Genomic DNA, 21,178 nt, shown 5'->3' with positions numbered 1-21,178 from the left:
GTAATCGTTACGGTGGCCAATTTACCATTTCAACTTTTTTGATATATCCAAATCATTTTTAATGCAGACAGAATTACCCACACTTTGAAACGTGTTCAAGACTGACTATGAACTTCAATACAGTGAAAGTTACACTGGCACTATTCATCAAGAAGCTACAATAGAAGGATAACAGTAATTTACCTCCTTAGATAGAGCCTTTTTCACTTATAGCCAAAAATTTCAACAATTTTGTCTTGACAATAGGATGTACTGCAGTTGCTACCTATTGTAAATGCAATGTGGGCTTGAAAATATTCGATTCTCATGCCAGGGATATTTATGGTAGAAGCCTTTCTCAAAGTACATGTGTGCTGCTTGAAGTATCATCACTGAATAGCTTAGTACATTATTTTCTGAGCATACATAACGATATATTTGAGTTGAAAGGGGTTAAAATTGATAAAGTTCAAAATAGTGCCCATTTTCAGTCATGCCTGTGAAACCAGAAAGTTCAATGTGAATTGTGCTGTGGCTGTCTATTCACTCTGCTACTCCGTAATAAAATCATGTAGTTATTGGAATTCAAACACCTTATCTAATGTTATACAGTATGGCAAAAGATTATGTAAATTCATCTTTGAACAAGTATTTACTGTCAGATGATTTGCCAAAAACTGATTTTTGTTGAACTAAAGCAAGTTTAGATCTTAAAAGAGATTACAGCGAAGGAATATTGTCTGATTCAGTTTACAGCAAATCAATTCTCAAAAATCTTGTGAGAAATAATAGTTGAATGCACAGGGTTTTTGATGTGGTTTTCAGATTTTTGTATATTTATTTTGAAACCCACAAAAAGGTCAAAATATGTGTATTCCCTCTTGGTATGTAATGAAAGTCGAATCCCTTTAATTGAACATACTAAAACGGTTTTAAAAATGATTTTAAAAATTTTACTAAAATGATTTTAAAAATGCTTATGCAAACCTTTCTAAAGTGTTCCTTCAATTTTCTAAAACTTGGCCTTTAACGTCATTGAAAAGTCCTTGAATTTCAACCTTTGGCATCTACAGGAACTTACGCCTATATGGTAATATATTATTTTGATTGTTGTCTCGTACCATAACATTTATTACACTCCAGCGGACAAAAATAAACACAAGTAGACGTATTTGTGACCGGCAATGATGAAATTGCGTCACGACACAATTTGCGTCTAGTTGTCTTTGGTCGAGCTTTTCGTTTTTTACATGGTTTCGCTTTAATCAGTATTTTACTGTATACTCCCTTTGTTGTTGTTGTTTTTTTTTTATGTTGGGTTTTATCTTACATTTTGTGTGTCTTTGTTTAGGGCAGCTCTTTGTGAAAGATATATTTTCTATTTATTTCGATTAAGATTAATAAAAATAAATTAATTGCGAAAACGGATTGATCACTATGGTCATGGCCAAAGACAGAATGCTTGTTTTTAGCCCGAGTTCTCATTCGCTATTTGAGATTTCTGCCTTTGTCCGGCCAACTGCTTTCATTGGTTTTGGTTCTAAGAACCCTTCTAAATATCTAATACCTACTTAATTCAAAGAAAAAAACCCCAACTTATCTGTTTTGTAACTAGCCTTTTCGTAGGGCCGAAGTTTCGGTGTGATCATGGAACCAGCTTGAATCATTACCACTGGGCATGTTAAAAGAAATTGGCCGATGTTCGTTTGCCTGTTTCAGTAACAATCTTCTTTTACTGCTTCGCTTTGCTTCTCTTCGTTTCTCTTTGCTTTGTATCAATTTGTTTGCTTAATGGGGCGTGTAAAGACTTAACGTATACTCAGCTAATAGAGCTTCCACTTACATTTCCGAATACAAGTTTACACTCCCTTTCGATTTTTCAAATATTCTTCTTTCAGATAAAACAGTGCCACCCATCCCAGCTCCTTCTTATGGAAAAATTTGGAGTTTCATTTTCTGGTGGCGGTACTCGGTCAGCGGCATTCTGCTCAGGAGTGTTACGCAGATTGCTACAGAAGGAAATACAAATAGATTATCTGAGCTGTGTATCAGGGGGCGGTTGCTCAGGCTCCGCGTACGTGGACTGGAAATACCGACATGGAAAGAAAGACAATAAGAGATGGCATCAGGAATTTTTTAACCATTTGAGAGAAAATGCCGGCTTGGTGTGCAACTTCCAAAAGCCTTGTCGTGGATTTGTGGAGTTTGTTGTCATCTGTGCCATGATATTATTCGTTTCCGTTATAGCTCCTTTCCTCCTTTGGGGTTCATACGCCTATCCGTTAGCCTTCTTCGTCGATTATGTGTTTGGTGATGTTCTCAGGGGAGGCACACGTTCGTGTCATGAAGTTGCAAGAGAAAGTCCAAATATTACCTTCGAAGACTGCGAAGAGAGCCGTCAAACGTCTTACATCAATAACAGCCGTTTTGTTCTATTCGCCGTGCCTGTTGGCTTTGCTTTCATATGCTTCGTATTGAAAGGCTACGTCCAAAGGGGAAAAAAGCTTCTGAACTGGCTTTTACTTTTAAGTGCATCACTCTTCGGTATCTTGTTTCTTCCATGGTTTTTCTATGTTTCTCTTCTTTTCCTTCCAGATTGGGTAAAAATAGTTCTTGTGATACCGATTCTCTTTCTTTGGATTTCATTTCCTCTCGTGCGCAGAAATGCTACTCTGATGGTTGTCATTTATCTCTATTCGTTTGCTATTCACAGCAGAGTATTTCGCCGAGGTGTCTTTGGAATCTCCTACACTAAAAAAAGCTTCAATTATCTGTTAGCTGTGTCTATAATTCTATTGTGGTTCAATCCTCTGATTGAAAACATTCAACGAAGTCTTCCCCACATATGTGTCAGGTAAAAATATACGTATTTTTCTTACTAAGAATGCAATGGGACTTTTGATCAATTATATAACTAGTTATTTTATTCGTTCATTTCATTTTGGTTATTTCATCCAACCTCGTTCCCAGGCCATTTTCCCTTAGCTGGGGGTGGGGCGCCCCATCCCCAACTCCACCCCCAATCAAGGAAAAGGGCCCTGGGAACGAGGTTGTATTTCATCGTGTTATTACAAACGTTCTTGATTAGTAGCAGTCAGCTGGGAGGGGTGGGTGGTGAGAGAAAGAATAGTAAAAGTATCGTGATCTTTATCAATTGTAATCTAACCTCAGACAAGGACACCACGTTACAGGAAGTGCCTTACAGAATGGTCCTAAATTGTACTGAGAAATGAATGAGACGGTCAAGTGAATGGCCAAAAAATGGGAAAAAATACAAACAAAAGTAGAAACATCGGACAAAATTCATGAATGACTACGGTCGAACCCCCCCCCCCCACTTACGACTACATATGCTGACGGAAGGTTCGACTGTATATAACTTGAGACCGGCCACGCTTAAATGCACAAAGTGACTCTGCTTAGTAGACACGAGGTTAGCAAGAGTGAAGTCCCTTTTTGAAAAACGTTTCAAAAAGGCTTGTAAAAAAGATGGGTGATTTTGGAAACTTAGTGCACCGCAGTCGCTTAAATAACCTCTGTTTTCTTTTTCCTTTTCTTAAAATTATTTTTGTCTCTATCATTTTTCTAAGATGGATAATCCAAAAGGGGTTCTACTATCCACAGACTGTTGGTAGATACGGCTGCAGTGGAATCTCTTGGCGTAACCTCATCCTTTTTTGCCCAGCTTCCAGTATTTCTGGAGTCCAACGCACAACTTCCAGACAAGCCTTGACGTTAGATGATATGGATGACCTGACACCTATCTACATCGCTTGTACCACCGTCAACAGATGGCGACGCACCCCCTCTGCCAGCGAACCCCATTACGAAGTCCTTACCATGTCCCCACACGGTATCGAACGACTTGATCGCTGTCTTGACGAGCAAGAGCTTCACGGTAAGCTACTGCCCGAAGACATATACCTTTCCGATGCTGCGGCAACGTCGAATGCCGCGGTCAGCTATGATATGGGAGTACAGCAAAGTGACGAGGCACCCTCCCGGGACTTAAAGGTCATCTTGGGACTCTCCGCCGGGGCGTCTATTGTGGCTGATCAGAGGCATGAAAACAAACGACACTTCTGCGTAAAGGTGATCATGATGCATAACTGGTTAAGGGAACAGAATCGGATTGTAGTGGAGAATCCCACACATCCATCGAGCGAACATCTCATGAGAAGTGACAGATTTCTTGCATGATTGATGCAGTGAAAATTCTATGATAAGCTCAATTACGCACGCATTTTGATTGGTTGCTGCACTTCGTTTGCCTCTGTTTTTCTCTTGCCATACTTTGAAATCATCTGTGATTTTATTACGGAACAGACGTACAACATGGAATCTATTTGTTAACTAATAGAAGCCAAAATAGCTGATAACCTCTTTCGTTGTTGCTGCCCCTCGCCTTAACCCTTGCATTACCAAGATTTCATTAGTAATTCTCCTTACTGTCTGCTTACAGTTCTTATGATGTTAGTTTGGAGAAATCGGTATTGGATCAACTAATAATCCCCTAATTGATATTTTTCTTTATTCTCATTTCTCGTTTGATTGATAATCTATTGATACGGTAAGGAGAAATTCTTTTTTGGTCACTCATGGGAATTCAAAGGTCAGGAAAATTCGATATAACATTAGCGACAGCACGCTAGGAAAAAAAAAAAACAGAAAATAATATTGTTAATTCCAAATTCAACCTACGATTTGTTTCTTCGTTCGCTTCACATACGTTATTCAACCAATAGACCTCACTTTGCATAGGCTTACCGGCCTAATAACCAACAAGAGATTTTGGGAGAACACGAGGAAAATTTGTAAATCACGAGCGAGAGGCAAGTGGTTAAAAAATTTTTCAAATGTTCCTCCAACATCCCGCGTGGGTTACTAAGCCGGTAAACTAGTTGTAATTCCCCCTTTTTTTTTTTTTCAAATTTTGATTTTTTTTCCCTATAATTTTTTATTAATTTTTTCAAATTTCTACGCGTTCACCGGTGCATTAGACGACAGATTATAGACCAATTAGGTCGCTCACTCGTACTATCTCAGTTATTTTATAACCTTTACTATCACATATTTCATTCTAGAATCTTACTGTGCTAATAGAGTTTGTGCGTTTGGTTCCTTTGGCTCTCATTCTTACCCTGTTCGCGAAGATTGACAAAGAAACCGTCTTGGTTGCTGGAATGTTGATTCATTTTGGTATTTGTCTGATATTTTCCTTACTGGCGCTGGTACCAACTGGAGGAAAAAATGTCGGAAGACTTGAACGACTTGCCAGGTAACAGCTTGCTGAATACAATAATAGTTTATTATAGACCCCTTTTATAAATGGCTGCCGGATTAATATTCTTTTGTCTAAATTTAAATTAGCACTTCTGGCCCTGTTCTCCAGTACAAAATTCAAAAGAATACATTATCTCAAGCGAGGCATGAAGGGCTAATTGAAATTTAAACAAAAGAAAATTGATCCGGCTGCCATTTAAGAAAGTGGTCTATACATCTTAAAAGTTTGAGAACACTTAACGGACAAGAGTTTTGGGAACTAGACACTTTGAACTGATGATAACCCAATATCTGCTACGGACATTCGAGGGCGAAGCATTACTCAAAGATATATTCTCTACGTTCGAAATTCTCGACTCCAGTCGAAATATCGGAATCTCTTATATTTTTCCCAGTGATTCTGTAAAAAAGGTTCACTTCATGATATCCTAGATAGTAATTACTTATTTTCTTCTCCACCTTAGTTATTTATATTTTATTCCATTTGACAGATGGTTCACGATCAACGTCTCTTCCGTACACTACCATCGTTTAATGATGAATACCACCAACATAGGACCCAAACCCCCACCTGTTTTATCCTTGACTGACGGCGGCCACGTTGAAAATCTTGGTATTCTTCCCCTATTGAAACTGAGACTGGGAAAGATCGTGGTAGTGGATGGAGGACGCTCTATTTTAGACAAAGACTATGGAAAATCCTTGTTGATTGCTCTGAATTTGGCCAGGGAAAAGCTAGGATGTTCATTTTCAGCTGTGGATGGACGAGATATAGCAGAGGATATTCGTGATAACTTCGTGGAGAGGAGCCCCGGGTCACAGCCGAGCAATTACAAGTACGCTATATAAAGCAAGACAAGCTATCCCTGCTGTTTTTTTTTCGCTCCTGCGAAAACTTAATCAGTTTGCCCACCATAAGTTATACCAAATTCTTCCTATAACATACAGTGCAACGGTTTCACAATCCATGTTTGTGTTTCCTGAATCCTTGCAACCGCCACAAGCGCATGACACTCAACTTGAAATGTTATGGATAATTTAATTTGGTGGCGAGGCTGGCGATGAGAAAACAATCCTCGGAGCGAATAGAATCGGCCAGATGTATTTTAATTAACCTTCCAAATTTTTTAACTAGTATCTATAGGGTGATTAGCAACAGATCCATTTTCCAAGAAACCAAACAAATGATGAAATCGTTATGGAACTTAACATAAGGAGAGAATGTGTTTTACAGAGGAGAAAGACTTCCTCAGGTGCAGAAATCTGTTGTCAATGTAATCTCCCTAATTTTCTGTATAGTGAATATATACTAAGCGTATACCACTGAATTGCAGATGACTGAGGAGCTATCAGGGTGTGAACTTTAAAAAAAAAACAAACAAAACTTTTTGTATGATTTAATAATATTGCAACGGCAAAATTTATCTGTTCTCTTTCTTGCCCAATCTAGCCTAATCCTTTTTATAAAAAAGATAGGGCACTCGCTGCCTGGAATAAGCACGGCAAGAGGACGGTTAGGCAAATTATAGGTCTGGAAATGCACCGCACCGACAGCTGTTGTAGTGTCTTATTTTTCTTTTTTTTTTCTTTTTTTTTTTTTCCAGATTCAAAGTACATTATTATGACAAGAACGTTAACAGCGACGGTAAGACTAAAGTTGGAGAAGGAGAAATTCTGTACATAGTCCCCAGGCACCCTGACAAAGCAGTGAAAACTACACCTTATGTGACCTGGGAAGAAGCATTACGTGACATGGATGAAGACCTGGAGGCTGGTCTTTGGGGGGCTGGTCCCGAGCTGTCATCGGAGGAAGCTAATCGCTTGACGTTCTGTTGCTGTGAATGTTGCCATGGGAATACATGTCGCAGCTTGTCTGAGGCGTTATGTGGGGTTTTCCCACAGCACTCTACCAATCATCAGTTCTTTACACCAACAATGTTCGCCGCCTACCATAGGGAGGGATATCGCGCTAGTATGGAGGCGAGAGTAGCCGAGTTTGTGTCCAATAGGCAGCAACCCTCTGCTTTAGGGACTATCTTTGTGTAATTACATATGAATAACCTGAAAACTTATTTTGTTAAAAGCAAAAACAAAAAACAAAAAAACAAACAAACAAAAAAAACATTCCAAATTCCAGTTCGACCAGTAAACGGTGAATTAAAAAAGCCACCTTGAATGTCCACAGCTTAATTTCCTTTTCTCTCGCTTTTGTGGGATACATTGTCTGCATTCATTTGATTTTTAACTCGCTTACATTCTAGAAAGTTCACCATGCATCAGTAATGATAATAAAAAACCTTTTCCTTACTGTTTTATTCAATTGGATTACAAGCCAGCTGGTGAATTGCTATGGTTAATTAAATTTTTTAAACGTATATCATGGAGCCATTATTTTGACGCGGACCGCGTTGGTGTTGTACATCCGACTATGAATTTCAAAGAGTCTTCTCCTGACCTTACTACACATGTAAAGCAAGGGCCTGCCCCATGAGTCGGTCTGTCATTGGAGCATTTTCTTTCATTGCCTTTCTCTCTGTCAATAAGCTCCTGTAAGAAGACACACTTTTCGTTAAAGGTTAATTTTGTCTGCTTTTATTCAGAAAAGTCGTATTTTTGCAATTTTCGGATAGTTCGTGACCATGGATGCATCAACACAAGGGAACAATAACAATAAAAAGCTGTTTGTGAGTACACAAGTTAAAAGGTGGACCCAGTAATGAGAGCTTCTTTAGAGAAAAACGAAAACGCTAGCGTACGTGAAGGTAAACTTTAGAAAATGCATTTGCGAGGTCAGGAACCGTGACTAATGGCGCCCCACACTTCCCCCGTGCAATTTATCCCCCCGTCTTTCTTACTTGATTATGAATATGTAAAAATCAGATTCTCAGCTTGAGCCAACGATTTTAAACTGGGAGCTGGGTGGTGTTCATCTGCAGGGCCACACTTATTATTCGCTGTGGATCTTTTGCAAAGGGTTGTTTTTAGGCCAAGGATCTCAACAATGACGTAAAGCTTGACGTTTATGTTCAAAAAGACCACCTCACTTTCCTTTGAAGACTCAGCCCAGGTATTGCTTAGCAGTAGTCATTTCAATTCGGTTATAGGTAACATTTCATGCATTAGATCTGAATTTTATAAAAACGTGATATCTTTTGTATGTCACGCCTATGTGTCGACCTCACTTTACCTGGCCCCAATGGGGCCAAGCCAATGGTTAGTTCAAACCGCCTCCCAGTTAGCTCAATTGGTAGAGCACCGGACTGTTGTGCGGGAGGTCGTGAGTTGAAATCTGGCCGGACCAACACTTAGGGTCTTTAATTAACTGAGAAGAACGTGCTGCCTTTGTAATAATATCTGCAAATGGTTAGACTTTCTAGTCTTCTCGGATAGGAACGATAAATGGAGGTCCCGTCTCCTGTAGGGTTGGGGTAGGAGACGTTAATTTCCCACACACGAGATTACTGTGTGATGGATGTCCTCCCCGGGGTGGGATGGGTGGGTAAAATCGGGGTTAGGTGTCAACTAGAACGAAAGTTCTGTTCCTTTCTCCTGCCATTCCTGTGACGAATAAATTAAACTTAAACTTAAACTTCAACTTTTGCTAGGATCAACAGATATCTAATTCAGGTATGAAAAGGATATCGGTTCAAACGAAAGAAAATGCACTTTACCTTGCCAAGTGATGATGCTCTTTTCGTGAAGAATGCAGAGCAGCGTGAATCAGGAATAAGTTGAAGATGTCCCGCTGTGTCAAAGAAGAACCAAAGAGATGTTGCCACAAGTTGCACAAATTAATGACAATGAATTGCAATGAAATACACGAACCTGTGCGTTACTGCCCCCAATGTTGACAACGTCATAACGGAGGGGTTTAAAATGTCTACAGCTCTGTCGAAGTTTCCCTTTCAAAAAAAAAAGAGACAAAATTAAACTTCAAGCATTTCATTGTTCCAGTCATAAGTCCGTCATGTGTTCAGTGAATAAAGGCTGATAGCTTTGAAAGAAACTGTTTGGGGCTGCGTCGGTGAGAGTAACGAAATAATTTGGATCTATCAAGAAAGTTGAAATGGTAAATTGGCCACCGTAACGATTACAAAAGCTGACGTTTCGAGCGTTAGCCCTTCGTCGGAGCGAATAGAGGAATTGTGGGTTGTGTGTGCTTTTAAAGGCAGAAAATAGAGCTACGTTATTGGTGGGAACATGGTAACGAGAAAAACAAGAATAAATTAGTGGAATGAAAAGCGTTCGTTGATCCCTGTGGGATTTAGACTGCCGGTTTGAAAGATGAGCCTGTTTCGCAAACGTGTCCTTTTATTCACAACACTGATAAAATATCGGGACCTAAGCGATCCATTAAGATCACCGATCACTTCACGTACACCTCCACCAATGTAATCTATTGCATAACTTGTACTTATTGCAAAAAGATATACATCGGCGAAACAGGCAGAAGACTGGGTGACCGATTCCGAGAACACCTTCGAGACGTGGAAAGGAATGACAAGGACACATCGAAACCAGTCGCTAGACATATTAATTTACCTAATCATTCTAAGCAACATATGGCAATCTGCGGTCTTTCCTTACACTTAGGTAGCACGGAAAGCCGTAAAAATCTTGAACAAAAGCTCATCTTTCAAACCGGCAGTCTAAATCCCACAGGTATCAACGAACGCTTTTCATTCCACTAATTTATTCTTGTTTTTCTCGTTGCCATGTTCCCACCAATAATGGAGCTCCATTTTCTACTTTAAAAGCACACACAACCCACAATTCCTCTATTCGCTCCGACGAAGGGCTAACGCTCGAAACGTCAGCTTTTGTAATCATTACGGTGGCCAATTTACCATTTCAACTTTATTGATATATCCAAATAAGTGTTTAGTGAAGTCAAGTTGGGAGACCGTAAAAGAGGTGAATTTACCTTGTCAGCCTGTTCAAATGCTTCACAAAGGGCCAAACCAACCTCTCTAGATACTTCGCAATTTGTTCCTGAGCCATCCCTGAAAAACAAAAGAAAAAATACAAAACCAAAAACAAAAAAAAAAGACATTATAAGGCTAAGTCATAATAATGATTGAGCTAATGTCTCAGTAGAACATGATCCATTAATAAAAAAAAATAATTGAGAAGACAAATAACTTAGCGCCTGATTCCCCCGTTTTCAAGTTCCCTCCTTGCCTTGAAAACGTCTCGTATAAAAACAAAGAACTTCAAGATAATTATATTACTAGAAACGGAAATCACCCACTTAAATACGTGAACAAACGTTAACCTAAGATTAACGAAACGTGCTTCTTTTACAATAGTTCATGAATCTTTCTGCGGTTTGAATACATCGCCGTTATCAGTTGATTTCTTTTTTTAAGATCCTCTCACTGAGAACCTGTCACTGCAAATAATTTTACGACCACGAGCTGGAACAACCAAATCTCGTTTGCAGAAAGTGATAATAAAATTGCTGTTCGCTTGTCATAGTCTCCTGTTCAGTTCCTGGGAAAGTACTTGGTGATATAATCAGTTATAAATAACTATAACTTAGATCTACGGGTATTTTACATCGAAGGAAGTGTAGAAAGTTAGTCAGAATGCCACAAATCCATCAACGCTTGAGAGATAACTAAACACTCTTTCACTGAATGACAGGTTGTTGATCAGAGCGTTCTCCTACACTTTTTTCCATATTACCTAACATAATCTCTAAGTGACATCAATAGATTTAGTGTTGCATCTTCCTTCTTAGCTCCCAGTGTACACATCAACATATGAACATCATTGAAAACCTGAGTTGAAAAATATAATAATTAAATAAAATATGTAAAAAAAATTAATTAAACAATAGCTAATGAAGGATGTGTGAGAGACCTGGGCTTTGGGTGAGGAGAGGTCGGGGTGAAAGTAATGGCTTGTATTTTTCACTGTGCAAGACCACCCAGGAAAAGAGGGCGATTCTCGATTGGGTATTGTGAACAAAAACCAAAGTAATCACATCAGCCAATTATAACGAAAGAAATTAAACTATCACTAAAAACCAATGAGGACTCAAAATTAGAACTGCCCGAAGCGCGGGAAAAGCGGGGGTACCCAGTTTGCCATTGGTTCAAGGTCTGCATCTGATTGGTTTTTAAAAGGTGTTATGGGTTTTCTAGACCAATCACCTAACAGAGTGAGGCAAAATCTAAGCAATCCCCGATTACTTTTAAAACTCTTGAAAATTGAAATCAACAGTTACTAACAAATTACAGAAGCCGGGAACTCAAACATATACAAGGAGTTCCAGGAGATGGCCAACATCCCTTTAGGACTAAGTGACACTATGTCATAGACATTTCCCACGTAGTATACATGTAAAGCACAAAGAGAAAAAAAAAAGACAAAATGCTTGGTGAGACAATTTTTTTCAAACCAGATGTATTGAGAAATACATTTGGAATAGTTTGAGCGCTATTTGTTAGAAGAGTGGAGGTTCCCTTTAAAGTGCATATGACACGAAATCATTTTCTCTTGTTTCTTGTAGCTGGATATCTATAGGAAACGTTTCGAAGCTTTAAAAGTGCTCAAAAATTTAAAAAAGCATGTTTTTTGCTTTCAAAATACGAAAAATTTGCCTTCAAATTTGTCCTGGAGACTGGGACCTAGTTTATCGCCGTCGAAGTTATTCGTGACGTCACATTGTATACCTTTGCCACGAAGGTCTGTTGTCGCTAAGAGGATTCTGCAGTACTTCGTAGTAGATAGATAATGCATTGTAAGGCACAGATGTCCAGTGATTCTAGTGATTCCTTTGTGTCCGACTCTTCTGAAAGTTCCACTGACTTCGAAGAATCTGGGTACACAATGTGACGTCACGTGCAATTTTGGCCGCGCAATGACCGGGACAAATTTGAAGGCAAATTGCGCGTATTTTGAAAGCAAAAAAAACTATTTTTAGATGTTTCCAGCTCTTTTGAGGTTTCGAAACGTTTTCTATAGATATCCAACAACAAGAAACAAGAGAAAAAAATTTAGTGTCATGTGCACTTTAACCATTAAGAAATGTAACATCGAAGCTTTCTCAAGAGACTGTAATTGGCATTTTTGCAAGGTTTGTTGACATCGCAGTAAGCACCTGCGACTGTCCTCACCTTGCTAATTATGAAGATGATAATTTATTGCATGCTACACCGCCGCGTAACGATGACACGTACCAGAATGTGATCATCTGTGTGTGACTCCCACAAATGAAACAGCTCTCTCCACCGATCATTAACATCAACACCTAAAGGAAAAAAGCAAACAATGACAAAAAACATCGTAAAACAAAATAGATCAATTTGTGCGTTTAATTCAGCCATGCCAATAATTTCAGTATACAATAATTGCATTACAATGATTAATAATGCTTTAATTTTAAGGCTTTATCTCGATTGATACTTAGATCATTTGAATAGTACCTTGATTTATATATTGAATAAATTATTGATTGAATGGTTGAATAATTAGTAGACTGACTGCCAAATGATTAGTAGGATTGATTGTACCAAGGATTGATTTATGAATCGTTCGATAGATCAAACGATCGATCGACAAAAAAACAAATAATGATATTCACAACACATCTGCAGGTACGTGTTATCTCATTACCTTCCATCTGAAGTCTGTAGAGCAATGAGGAAGCGTCCACTAAGTCAAGCATGGCACCAGAATGGCAACGCTTCCCAACCTTTGACCATGAGAGAAAAGCTACACAGTTATAATCAGTTATAAGCGAATTAAAAAACAAATTGGCATAAAATCACTTTAATTTGACATGTACGTCGTGTATGGACCTATCAGATGTGACCTGATGAGAATTAGTCATAACAAAAATAAATCACAGGTTATCGATCACGTTTACACTACACCTCCTCGTCATAAATGTCCACTGCGGCTTGATGTTCTCCCTAATAAAGAAAGGCTGGCGTTTAATAGCAAACATGGTTAAAAAAAAAAATTACCACAGATGCGAAAACCAAAGCAGCAAACAAACAAACAAACAAACAAACAAACAAACACAAAAACCATAACATTAAATTTAAAGAAAGAGATAACAACCTTCTCGATGTGGTATAGCGCCCAGTGCCAGTAATTGTGACAGGCTAGCATAGCTCCCATCTACACAGGGTGATTGAAGGATGAAAGAAAGAAAGAAAGAAAGAAAGGAAGAAATACGAACATCTTTAACTTTTACAAACGAAGAACTGAACGTTGGCCATAAACCCCAGCCCTTCCTCTCTCAACTGTTTTCTCACTAATCATCCCGGTTTCGGGTCTCTGCAATTTCATGCGGAATAATGTGGTCGTTTTGTTGTTGTTGCTGAGGAAGCTTGAATCGGAGGGCAGAGAGAAGTAAGTTTGTTGAAACGACTAGATGTATTTCACAGCACGTGCTGGAACACTGAGGGCGTAGTGCATACCACGCGAAAAGGAGACGAACCCCTGATAGTATTTTGTAGTAACGTTATCTGAAGTCAGGGTTTTCTGACAATTGCCAAAAATCTTAATGAGGTTCAAACTGAAGGACGTGTCTCGCGGAATTATTGTATGGATGTGTATGCGTGCATGCGTGTGCGTGTGTGTATCTACTGTGATAACTTTACACTGGCTATTAAAACGCGTGACATTATGAAAACCCAGCGGTTAGGCGCATTCTGCTGTAAATCCCCTGAAGAAAAAATTCATGTAACTTTACTCTTGATATAACGAGCCAACGCAAGCCAAAAAAAAAAGAAAAACTTAACTGTTATCTTGGTATGTGAGCCCAAGGCCTCTAAATGTAACATATTACAGCCGTTCCAATTACTTTCAATCTCCAGATCTAGACGGCAGCATCAGCAGAAAATTTATATATTATGCGTAAGAAAGCGGTGCTAACGTTAAGTACAATTCGAAAAATTTATATATTACGCGCAAGACAGCAATGCTAGCGTTAAGTGAAATTCACTGTATGTGGGCCTTACAGTCCAGTCATTCAAGGTCGTGCTGAGGAATTTAACTCCTTCATCCTGACGTCCTTCCATTTCTATAACATGGGCCTCTGCATGAGTGCTCCAGCAATCTCTTGGATTCAATTCAAGACCCTTCGCAAGATAAAATTACCGCGAGAAAAAAAAAAATTAAAAACAAACAAATAAAACACTACCATCGGAATACTACTGTTCGTTTTAGGATGTAACCACTTCCGATGTGATAATCGCTACGTTTTGACTGCAAAATGGTGAGGTCTGCCTCTTCAGGCAGTGAACACAACCACATCATTGAAGTATTATGTAAAGTTCAACAAGGAATTATGGACTGCAAGCCTGCTACTCAGCCACGATTCAGAATGAAGGTAACGCCAAGCTCTTTCTAAATTGTTTAAGAAGTTAATTATCACAAAATCGCTATCAACAAAGTCTTAAAGCTAACCTTTAGTGCATGCTTCTCCGCCTCTCTGTAAAATCCCGTTTCTATCAGGCCAAACGCGTACATTCCGTGAAGATATCTGCCGTTGATAGAAAGGTAATTTCGTGTTTCCTCAAAAATTTACAACTGTCAGATTAACACTCAACTCATTCACTGTTTTCTTTTCCTTTTTTTTTTTATTCCTTTTTTTTTTGTTTGGATAAGCGCCCTGTTTCTAATAAGCACCCCCCCCCCCCCCCCCCCTTTGAAGTACAGTAAGTAAATAAGCGCCATGGGCTCTAAATCGAGTAATTACGGTTATCAAAAACAGTATTTAATTGAAGTTTAACTTAACAACTAACAACTTTTTTACTTAGACACAAACAGGAATGTTTATGAGATCAAGTTCTCTGATTGCCTAGCCTCTTACTTCGGAGAGAAAGGCAGCATCCACCACACAAGACTGACTAAACACTGATTGAATACTGAAAGAACTTAGAACAGTTAGTGCTAAGCCATCTACCCATAGAGTGGCAAGTCTTCCTTCCATTTCGGCATCACCCTTGCGATGGAATCTCTGAACTGACACTGGTATCCAAGATAGAAGTAGGAGTCGTGAGCCATCTTCAAAGCAAACATGTCAGTTGGGTTCTCCATTAATATATCTTCCCACGTTAGACATGCTTGGGCAGTATTTCTGAAAGAAATGAGAATGGAAGTATATTGTCATTAACTGTTCATATTGCGGTCTATAGGGGGCACCTCTATGAAGCCGGGAAAGGACGTACACATGAAAGCCTTGGCAAGAATTATAATCGCCCTCACTCAATTCCCATCATACCATCTTGCTTACTAGGGGTTGTTCAAGAAACTGCAGCAGAAGAGATAAAGCAAGGAGAGTGAAACTAAGAGATATGGTGAGTACGGCCTCTTTGTCCAACCAAATTGTATTCCTTGTCGCTCACCCTCTTATGGCGTAGCGCTGATGATGAGGGGGGAGGGGGGAGGGGAGAGGGATTATTTGAGAGATTTGCCACTAGCCACTCATTGCAGCAGAAATTTCACAAATTGTTTTTTACACGACAATTTTGTACTTACAGGGGTAGGTGTAATGGTGAGTAGGTAAAAAAAAAAAGAAGGAGAATTTTTTTCCTTCAAAGATAGTTTTAGTCGTCCAGAAGTGACAAAGGCGGCGATGATACAGACCACCTTTACTTTTTAAGCATAAAAATGAGCAGCGAATTCTTGGTGTGAAAGATGTGCTTGCTTGTTTTCTTGGTAGCAACCATAAAGTTACGAGATAAGCTATTGCACCATAGATAATGTAAACACCTCGTCTGGGAAAGGGAACAATCTGTGTTTAAAAGCACTGCAGTATCCAGTACCTCAGAGATCATGGATTCAAAGCCCGTACAGGCCTGAAAAATGTTTCTAAGGCTCTATACTTCATTACTGCTTAATTAGTGCTCAGTTCTTCACCCGCAGTTCACGTATATGATTTCATTTTACAGTCATTAAAGATGTGATTAGTCACCCATTTTGATAGGCACGTCTTAAAAGAACAGACAAATACTTGATAAGAGTCAAAATTTGGTCTCAGTGATTAACATGACATCTTGGTAACACTCACCCCTCTGCCCATTCTTTGACTGCCTTGACATGCAGTCTCTCTCTGTTTGTGATGTTACTCCTGGCAGCTAACCCTTCAAGGGACAGCATGCTGCTCTTCAGCTCTTGATCTGTGTGGATTCCTTTTCCAGATGAGATCAGGTCTAAGCCACACGAGATCACATGACCCATTACTGAAACAAAAACAGGTGATGTCAATTAAATGGGGCACTCCACAAAAATGATACCATAATACTCTTCCAGAATGTAGGTCTGGTTTGTGCCTGAGGTAAGCCAGAATTTTCGAATAATTCTCTACCACTAAACCACAGAAACTCTCTAATAATTATGATATGGCATTTCTGGGTTCACCTGCATGATAGTGACATATGACGTTCCTCAAGCATATTGTTAGCTGATTAGGATCATCAAAGTCAAAAGCACTCTCATGTATGTAGTCAAAATAATAAAGATCTTCCTTTATAACTAAGCTCTAGTGATCTCTAGAAGTCACCAGAAGTCATTTTAAATCACCCAGTCACTAACGTGGCAATAAATAATCTAAGCTGCTCAAATTTTTGGAAAGGAATAGTGACTTTAGCCAAGCAGTCAATTTTACTAATAGGAACTAAAAGGAGTGCAAAGACTTACTCGCTAAAATGGCAAGGGGTAGATCCAAGGAAGAGTAGTTTGCATGTTAGGTATTAGTTTTCAACAACTCCACTCAATATATTTTTTTAATGGTTATGATAATAATTCACATTTCCTTTTTACAATCAATCTCCTTAACACACGTTTCAACTAAGTCTTATCTCTTTAATAAATGGTAGACTATTCTGTCCAGAATTGTCATTAGTCCATGCCAATAAAAAGTTGCACAATAATTGTTATTCAAAATCCTGAATAGAAAAGTTCTCACCAAAGTTGGGATCTGCTGCTAACATCTTTGAGACAGAGCCCTCAATTCCATTGATACTGCTGTCATCATACCATCCTGTGTACTAATACCAAAAAAAAAAAAAAAGAAAAAGAAACAAATAAACACTAGATACTAATTTTCTCACAAGTATCGATGCTAGTTTTCACTAGGTTAATTTTCAAGGTTAATTGTCATATCTCTCAGGAAAAAGCTACATGGAAGTTATGGTATGACCTCAATCATTTAAGTTATCTTTGGTGATCAACTCAGTTGATAAAACCAATTCATCTTGTAATAACCTCCATCAAAAGAGCACCATAGACTATTTACAAACTCATCACTGCTATTCATTGATGGTTGCGAGAATTACTGTAAAATTTTGATATCAAGTCCTGGGCCGGGCTAATACAATTTTGAAAGGACTTTTTAAGGAGCTTATTTTTGGAAGGAGCTTATTTTGGGATGGGGCTTCTATTTGGTGGGACTTTATCATAGGGAGGGAATTAGAGTTTAGCCCTGATATCCATATAGATTTTCAACCAAAGCCAACCTGTGTCAGGGTAGCATCAAACATTTTTGCTGCATCATTGCTACTTGTTGTCAGTGGTAATCCTTCACTTCTCCAAGCCTACAAAAACAGAGAACAAACAATTTATTATTATCTTCATACTTACAATTTCCAACTCAAGCCTTCTTAATTCCAAGTTTCAAAATCCTAGCCACACCACTCACTCTAGGCTATTAGTGGTGTAGTTCAGTTGTCAAGTAATACTTGATGCTGCGTCTACTTTTCTGGGTGACTTATATTTTCATTCTTGGCAACCATTTCATGATTTTAGTAAGGAAACACACACCTCCTCCCAGAAATTATTTTAAAAAGTGAAGCATAAAAATGGAGCAGTTTTGAAGTGAGTGTTGAGTTTCAATCCACCGTATCACTTTGATTTTGCTTAGCCGCCCTCTATGATAAGTCCCAGAGACTTCCTCCATGTTCTCCACTAACCAGACTTAAAAAAAACAAAAAACATTTGCAACTCAGCCACTCCCAGTTTCATGTCCTCAAGGCAACTGGCTTGTTTTTACTTTGAGCTCTCATTGACCCCCGGCCAATAGTTGGTTGCCATTTAACAAATGGTAAACACCACCACCACCATACACCCTTGTTATGGTTGCACACAGGAGGTTGCTAAACATGAAAGAGGCATAAGAGTCACGTGAGGCAATAGCTGAGAGAGACTCTGGGTCCTTGAGTGCTAAGCAAACCTCCAATCTCCAAACCTCCAAATTGTGTTTAACATTTGTTTTATAACATAACATTGATACATTTCAGCAGTCCCCTTTTAGTCAGTTAGCAAATCTCATGTAACCACAAAAATAACATGTGTGTGGGGAAAACTAGTCTTTGCATTTGCTCATGTCAGCAGCATACACCCACAGGCAGCACTAAGTTGACCAATCAGAGCACACACTTTACTGTGGTTAAGTTTAACTTATAATAGTCTTTGAACAGTGGTGAGGCTAAGGGTGACCTGGTTATGATACAAACCTTGCTGCTTTTCAAATGCAAATAACTTTGTTATCATGCTAACTACATACTGATCTCGATCACAACAAGGTCACCTTCAGCCTCACTTCAAATCAAAGGCTGGGTAGCTAAGTACACAATTGTAAAATGGTCTGGCTATTTTAATTGAATGTTCTGATTGTCGGTTATCATTATTTTGATTTTGTTGTTTGGACACTCCATCAAGATGCTAACTAATAAAAATTATGAATACTGTAATTGAACCTCACAAACCAATGGAGCAGGTCAAAATGAACTAGTAGTCAATCATTTAACTGAGTGGGTTAATTCATATAATGCAGTGAACAGTCGCCTCAGCCTTTATCCAAAAATAAATAAATAAAATAACACAAACAAGGTGCTTTTGAAATGATAACATAAAGCATTGGTCCAACAAATAGTCCAAAAAGGCTACATGCCTGGAAATGCAAACCTAATACTGATAGTATTCCATGTTTGTTTAAAATATGCAGGGGGATTCTAAAAACTATATCAGAGGACAAATTTTCCCAAATTGTTTACACACAGAAAATCAAGCAATTTAATATCAGTGGTTGCATGGTACGCCCAAATTATGACATTTCTTCGACTACAAACACCGCCAAAATTTTTAGGAACCCTTGACCTCTTTTAAAGACAACTGGCCACCTGATTAAGTCTCTCAAGGAGTTTGAAAGAAGCTTTCGGCAATTAGAATGGACATCATAATATGCACATTGTAAAATAAATTATAGAGAAACTGTGAAGGGTAAGATGCTATAATCTATATATCAAAGGGTAGAATTTGAACACCAATTTTGGCCAAGCAGGTGCGTGCCGCTTTAAAAACAAAAACAAAAAATATTCGCTGCGAGTCCCCAGTGGAGGTCACGCTGAACCGGGAGTAATAACGCATTTAGTTCAGGTCCATTCAACCTTTCATCGGTTTGTTCCTCCCAGAATCTTGAAACTAATGATAAACGAGTTAGGACACACTTATAAAAGCTACGTACATCAAATGACGACTGAAACATTATTTAGTGGAGAGGAGGTCGAAAGAAACTGTACGACCGAGTAACATGACTGTACAATGATACCGTAGACTCATGTCAACAAAATTTCGTGCCTAAAGATAAAACCCAACAGTTTTCACTCACGTCAAGATCCCTCCAGTTACTGTGCAAATAAGACATTCCGAGAGAAAAAAAATATGCAGTTTTAGTGTGCTATGTTCCTTTACTTGATACACTTCGTTACACTAGACGTAATTATTGCGGCCGCACTGTAATGAAGTCAGCGGTGCAAAGCAGGAACCAAAATCTGGAACCAGAAATCAGGAGTCGGAAAGCGTGAAGTAAGAACAACGGAATATGCTCTCAGTGTTGCCGTTTATTTAGCTAGCAGAACAGACGTAATTTTGGCTGGCGAGTGCTCAGTGTTATCTGGGTGAAAATTATAGCTGCCGCCTTTGATTTTCACCGCAACGGAAGGCTGGGCAAAGAAATAAATTTGTACAAAAGGGGGCGAGCGAGCGAGCGGCGGTCAAAAAGAGAGGGGAGGTAGTGGGGCAATGAATATTTTTCACCTTTCCCTGCCCCTTTTCCCAACGTTGACTTTAACTCTAAATCAAACATGGCAAGTTTAATAAACAATTGCACGCTTCACTCGCCCTTGTGAGACGCCTGCACTAAGCCTATCTTTTTTTAAATTTTTTTTATTTAATAGGCAAGAATTTCTCACCTTTTTCAATATGTATATATCCTTATTATTAATATTATTATCATTATTATTATTATTATTATTATTATTATTATATTGTCAACTATGAACCTCTATTTTTCGGGAAAGGTTTCCTTTTGCATACTCTGTTGCCTCAAAATTATGACAAATGACGTTTGTTTTGGAGGTCAAGCGGTTCCCGGTGAAATAGTGCATCTCAAGATAACGGGCCGAAAAAGCTTATTTCGCCAGCAATTCGATTACCACATAACAATTCTAAAACAAAAGATGTTTTTCAAAGGTTCTAAAGAGTTTTTTCTAGGATTCCCAAAAAACTATTTTTTACGAATAATTCAGGTAAAATTTCACCCATTCAGAGATACCGTATTTGTTCGCCTATAAGCCGAGCGATTTTTCCAACAAATCAAACTGAGAACAGGTAAATTCTCGCCAAGGAAGGGGGTTCGGCTTATAGCCGTGTATTTTCGTCAAAAAATATTTAAGGGCGCTTAACAAGATTCGAAATTCAATGTTTATTCGACTGTAAGCCGAGCGATTATCAACAAACACAAATTTCCGAGATCACGAAGGGTAGGTACATGTAAATCATTGTTGGTTCTGCTCGACGGAAGCTCGAATCGCATAGGAGTTTCATCCATATTGAACAGCCTGGAGAGCGAATGGCCATACCGCTGCCAAAGTGCGATCACGAACTGATGGAACTG

The 21,178-nt window shown here is 38.8% G+C and overlaps 1 protein-coding gene and 1 pseudogene across 2 annotated transcripts; one reads left to right on the top strand and one right to left on the bottom strand.

Annotated features, from left to right (window-relative positions):
- Window positions 1-1,706: 1,706 nt before the first annotated feature.
- On the top strand, window positions 1,707-7,569 carry LOC148737691 (uncharacterized). The gene is made up of 5 exons (XM_088747365.1): window positions 1,707-2,833; window positions 3,570-4,071; window positions 5,064-5,257; window positions 5,754-6,098; window positions 6,867-7,569. Exons 1-5 carry the CDS (start codon window positions 1,911-1,913, stop codon window positions 7,306-7,308), a joined length of 2,406 nt encoding a protein of 801 aa, XP_088603491.1. The 5' UTR covers window positions 1,707-1,910; the 3' UTR covers window positions 7,309-7,569.
- Window positions 7,546-17,815, bottom strand: LOC148737690 (tetratricopeptide repeat protein 38-like; annotated as a pseudogene). Its single transcript, XR_015996176.1, has 15 exons — window positions 17,742-17,815; window positions 17,192-17,273; window positions 16,295-16,466; window positions 15,188-15,361; window positions 14,689-14,764; window positions 14,241-14,360; window positions 13,336-13,395; window positions 13,146-13,184; window positions 12,886-12,964; window positions 12,450-12,520; window positions 10,951-11,045; window positions 10,187-10,265; window positions 9,088-9,164; window positions 8,934-9,007; window positions 7,546-7,809 (listed from the first exon to the last, which is right to left on the bottom strand). The product of XR_015996176.1 is annotated as a tetratricopeptide repeat protein 38-like (transcript).
- Window positions 17,816-21,178: the final 3,363 nt, after the last annotated feature.

This window comes from Stylophora pistillata, chromosome 2 (assembly GCF_964205215.1).
Source record: "Stylophora pistillata chromosome 2, jaStyPist1.2, whole genome shotgun sequence".
Lineage (NCBI taxonomy): Eukaryota > Metazoa > Cnidaria > Anthozoa > Scleractinia > Pocilloporidae > Stylophora > Stylophora pistillata.
This window is presented reverse-complemented; position numbering and strand designations above follow the sequence as displayed.

Bases quoted from the DNA above. Each gene is read 5' to 3' on its own strand.
- LOC148737691 (XM_088747365.1), top strand. From the start codon at position 1,911: ATGGAAAAATTTGGAGTTTCATTTTCTGGTGGCGGTACTCGGTCAGCG. The intron at 4,072-5,063 runs GTGATCATGATG...ATTTCATTCTAG, and splicing joins AACGACACTTCTGCGTAAAG to AATCTTACTGTGCTAATAGA. The intron at 6,099-6,866 runs GTACGCTATATA...TTTTTTTTCCAG, and splicing joins TCACAGCCGAGCAATTACAA to ATTCAAAGTACATTATTATG.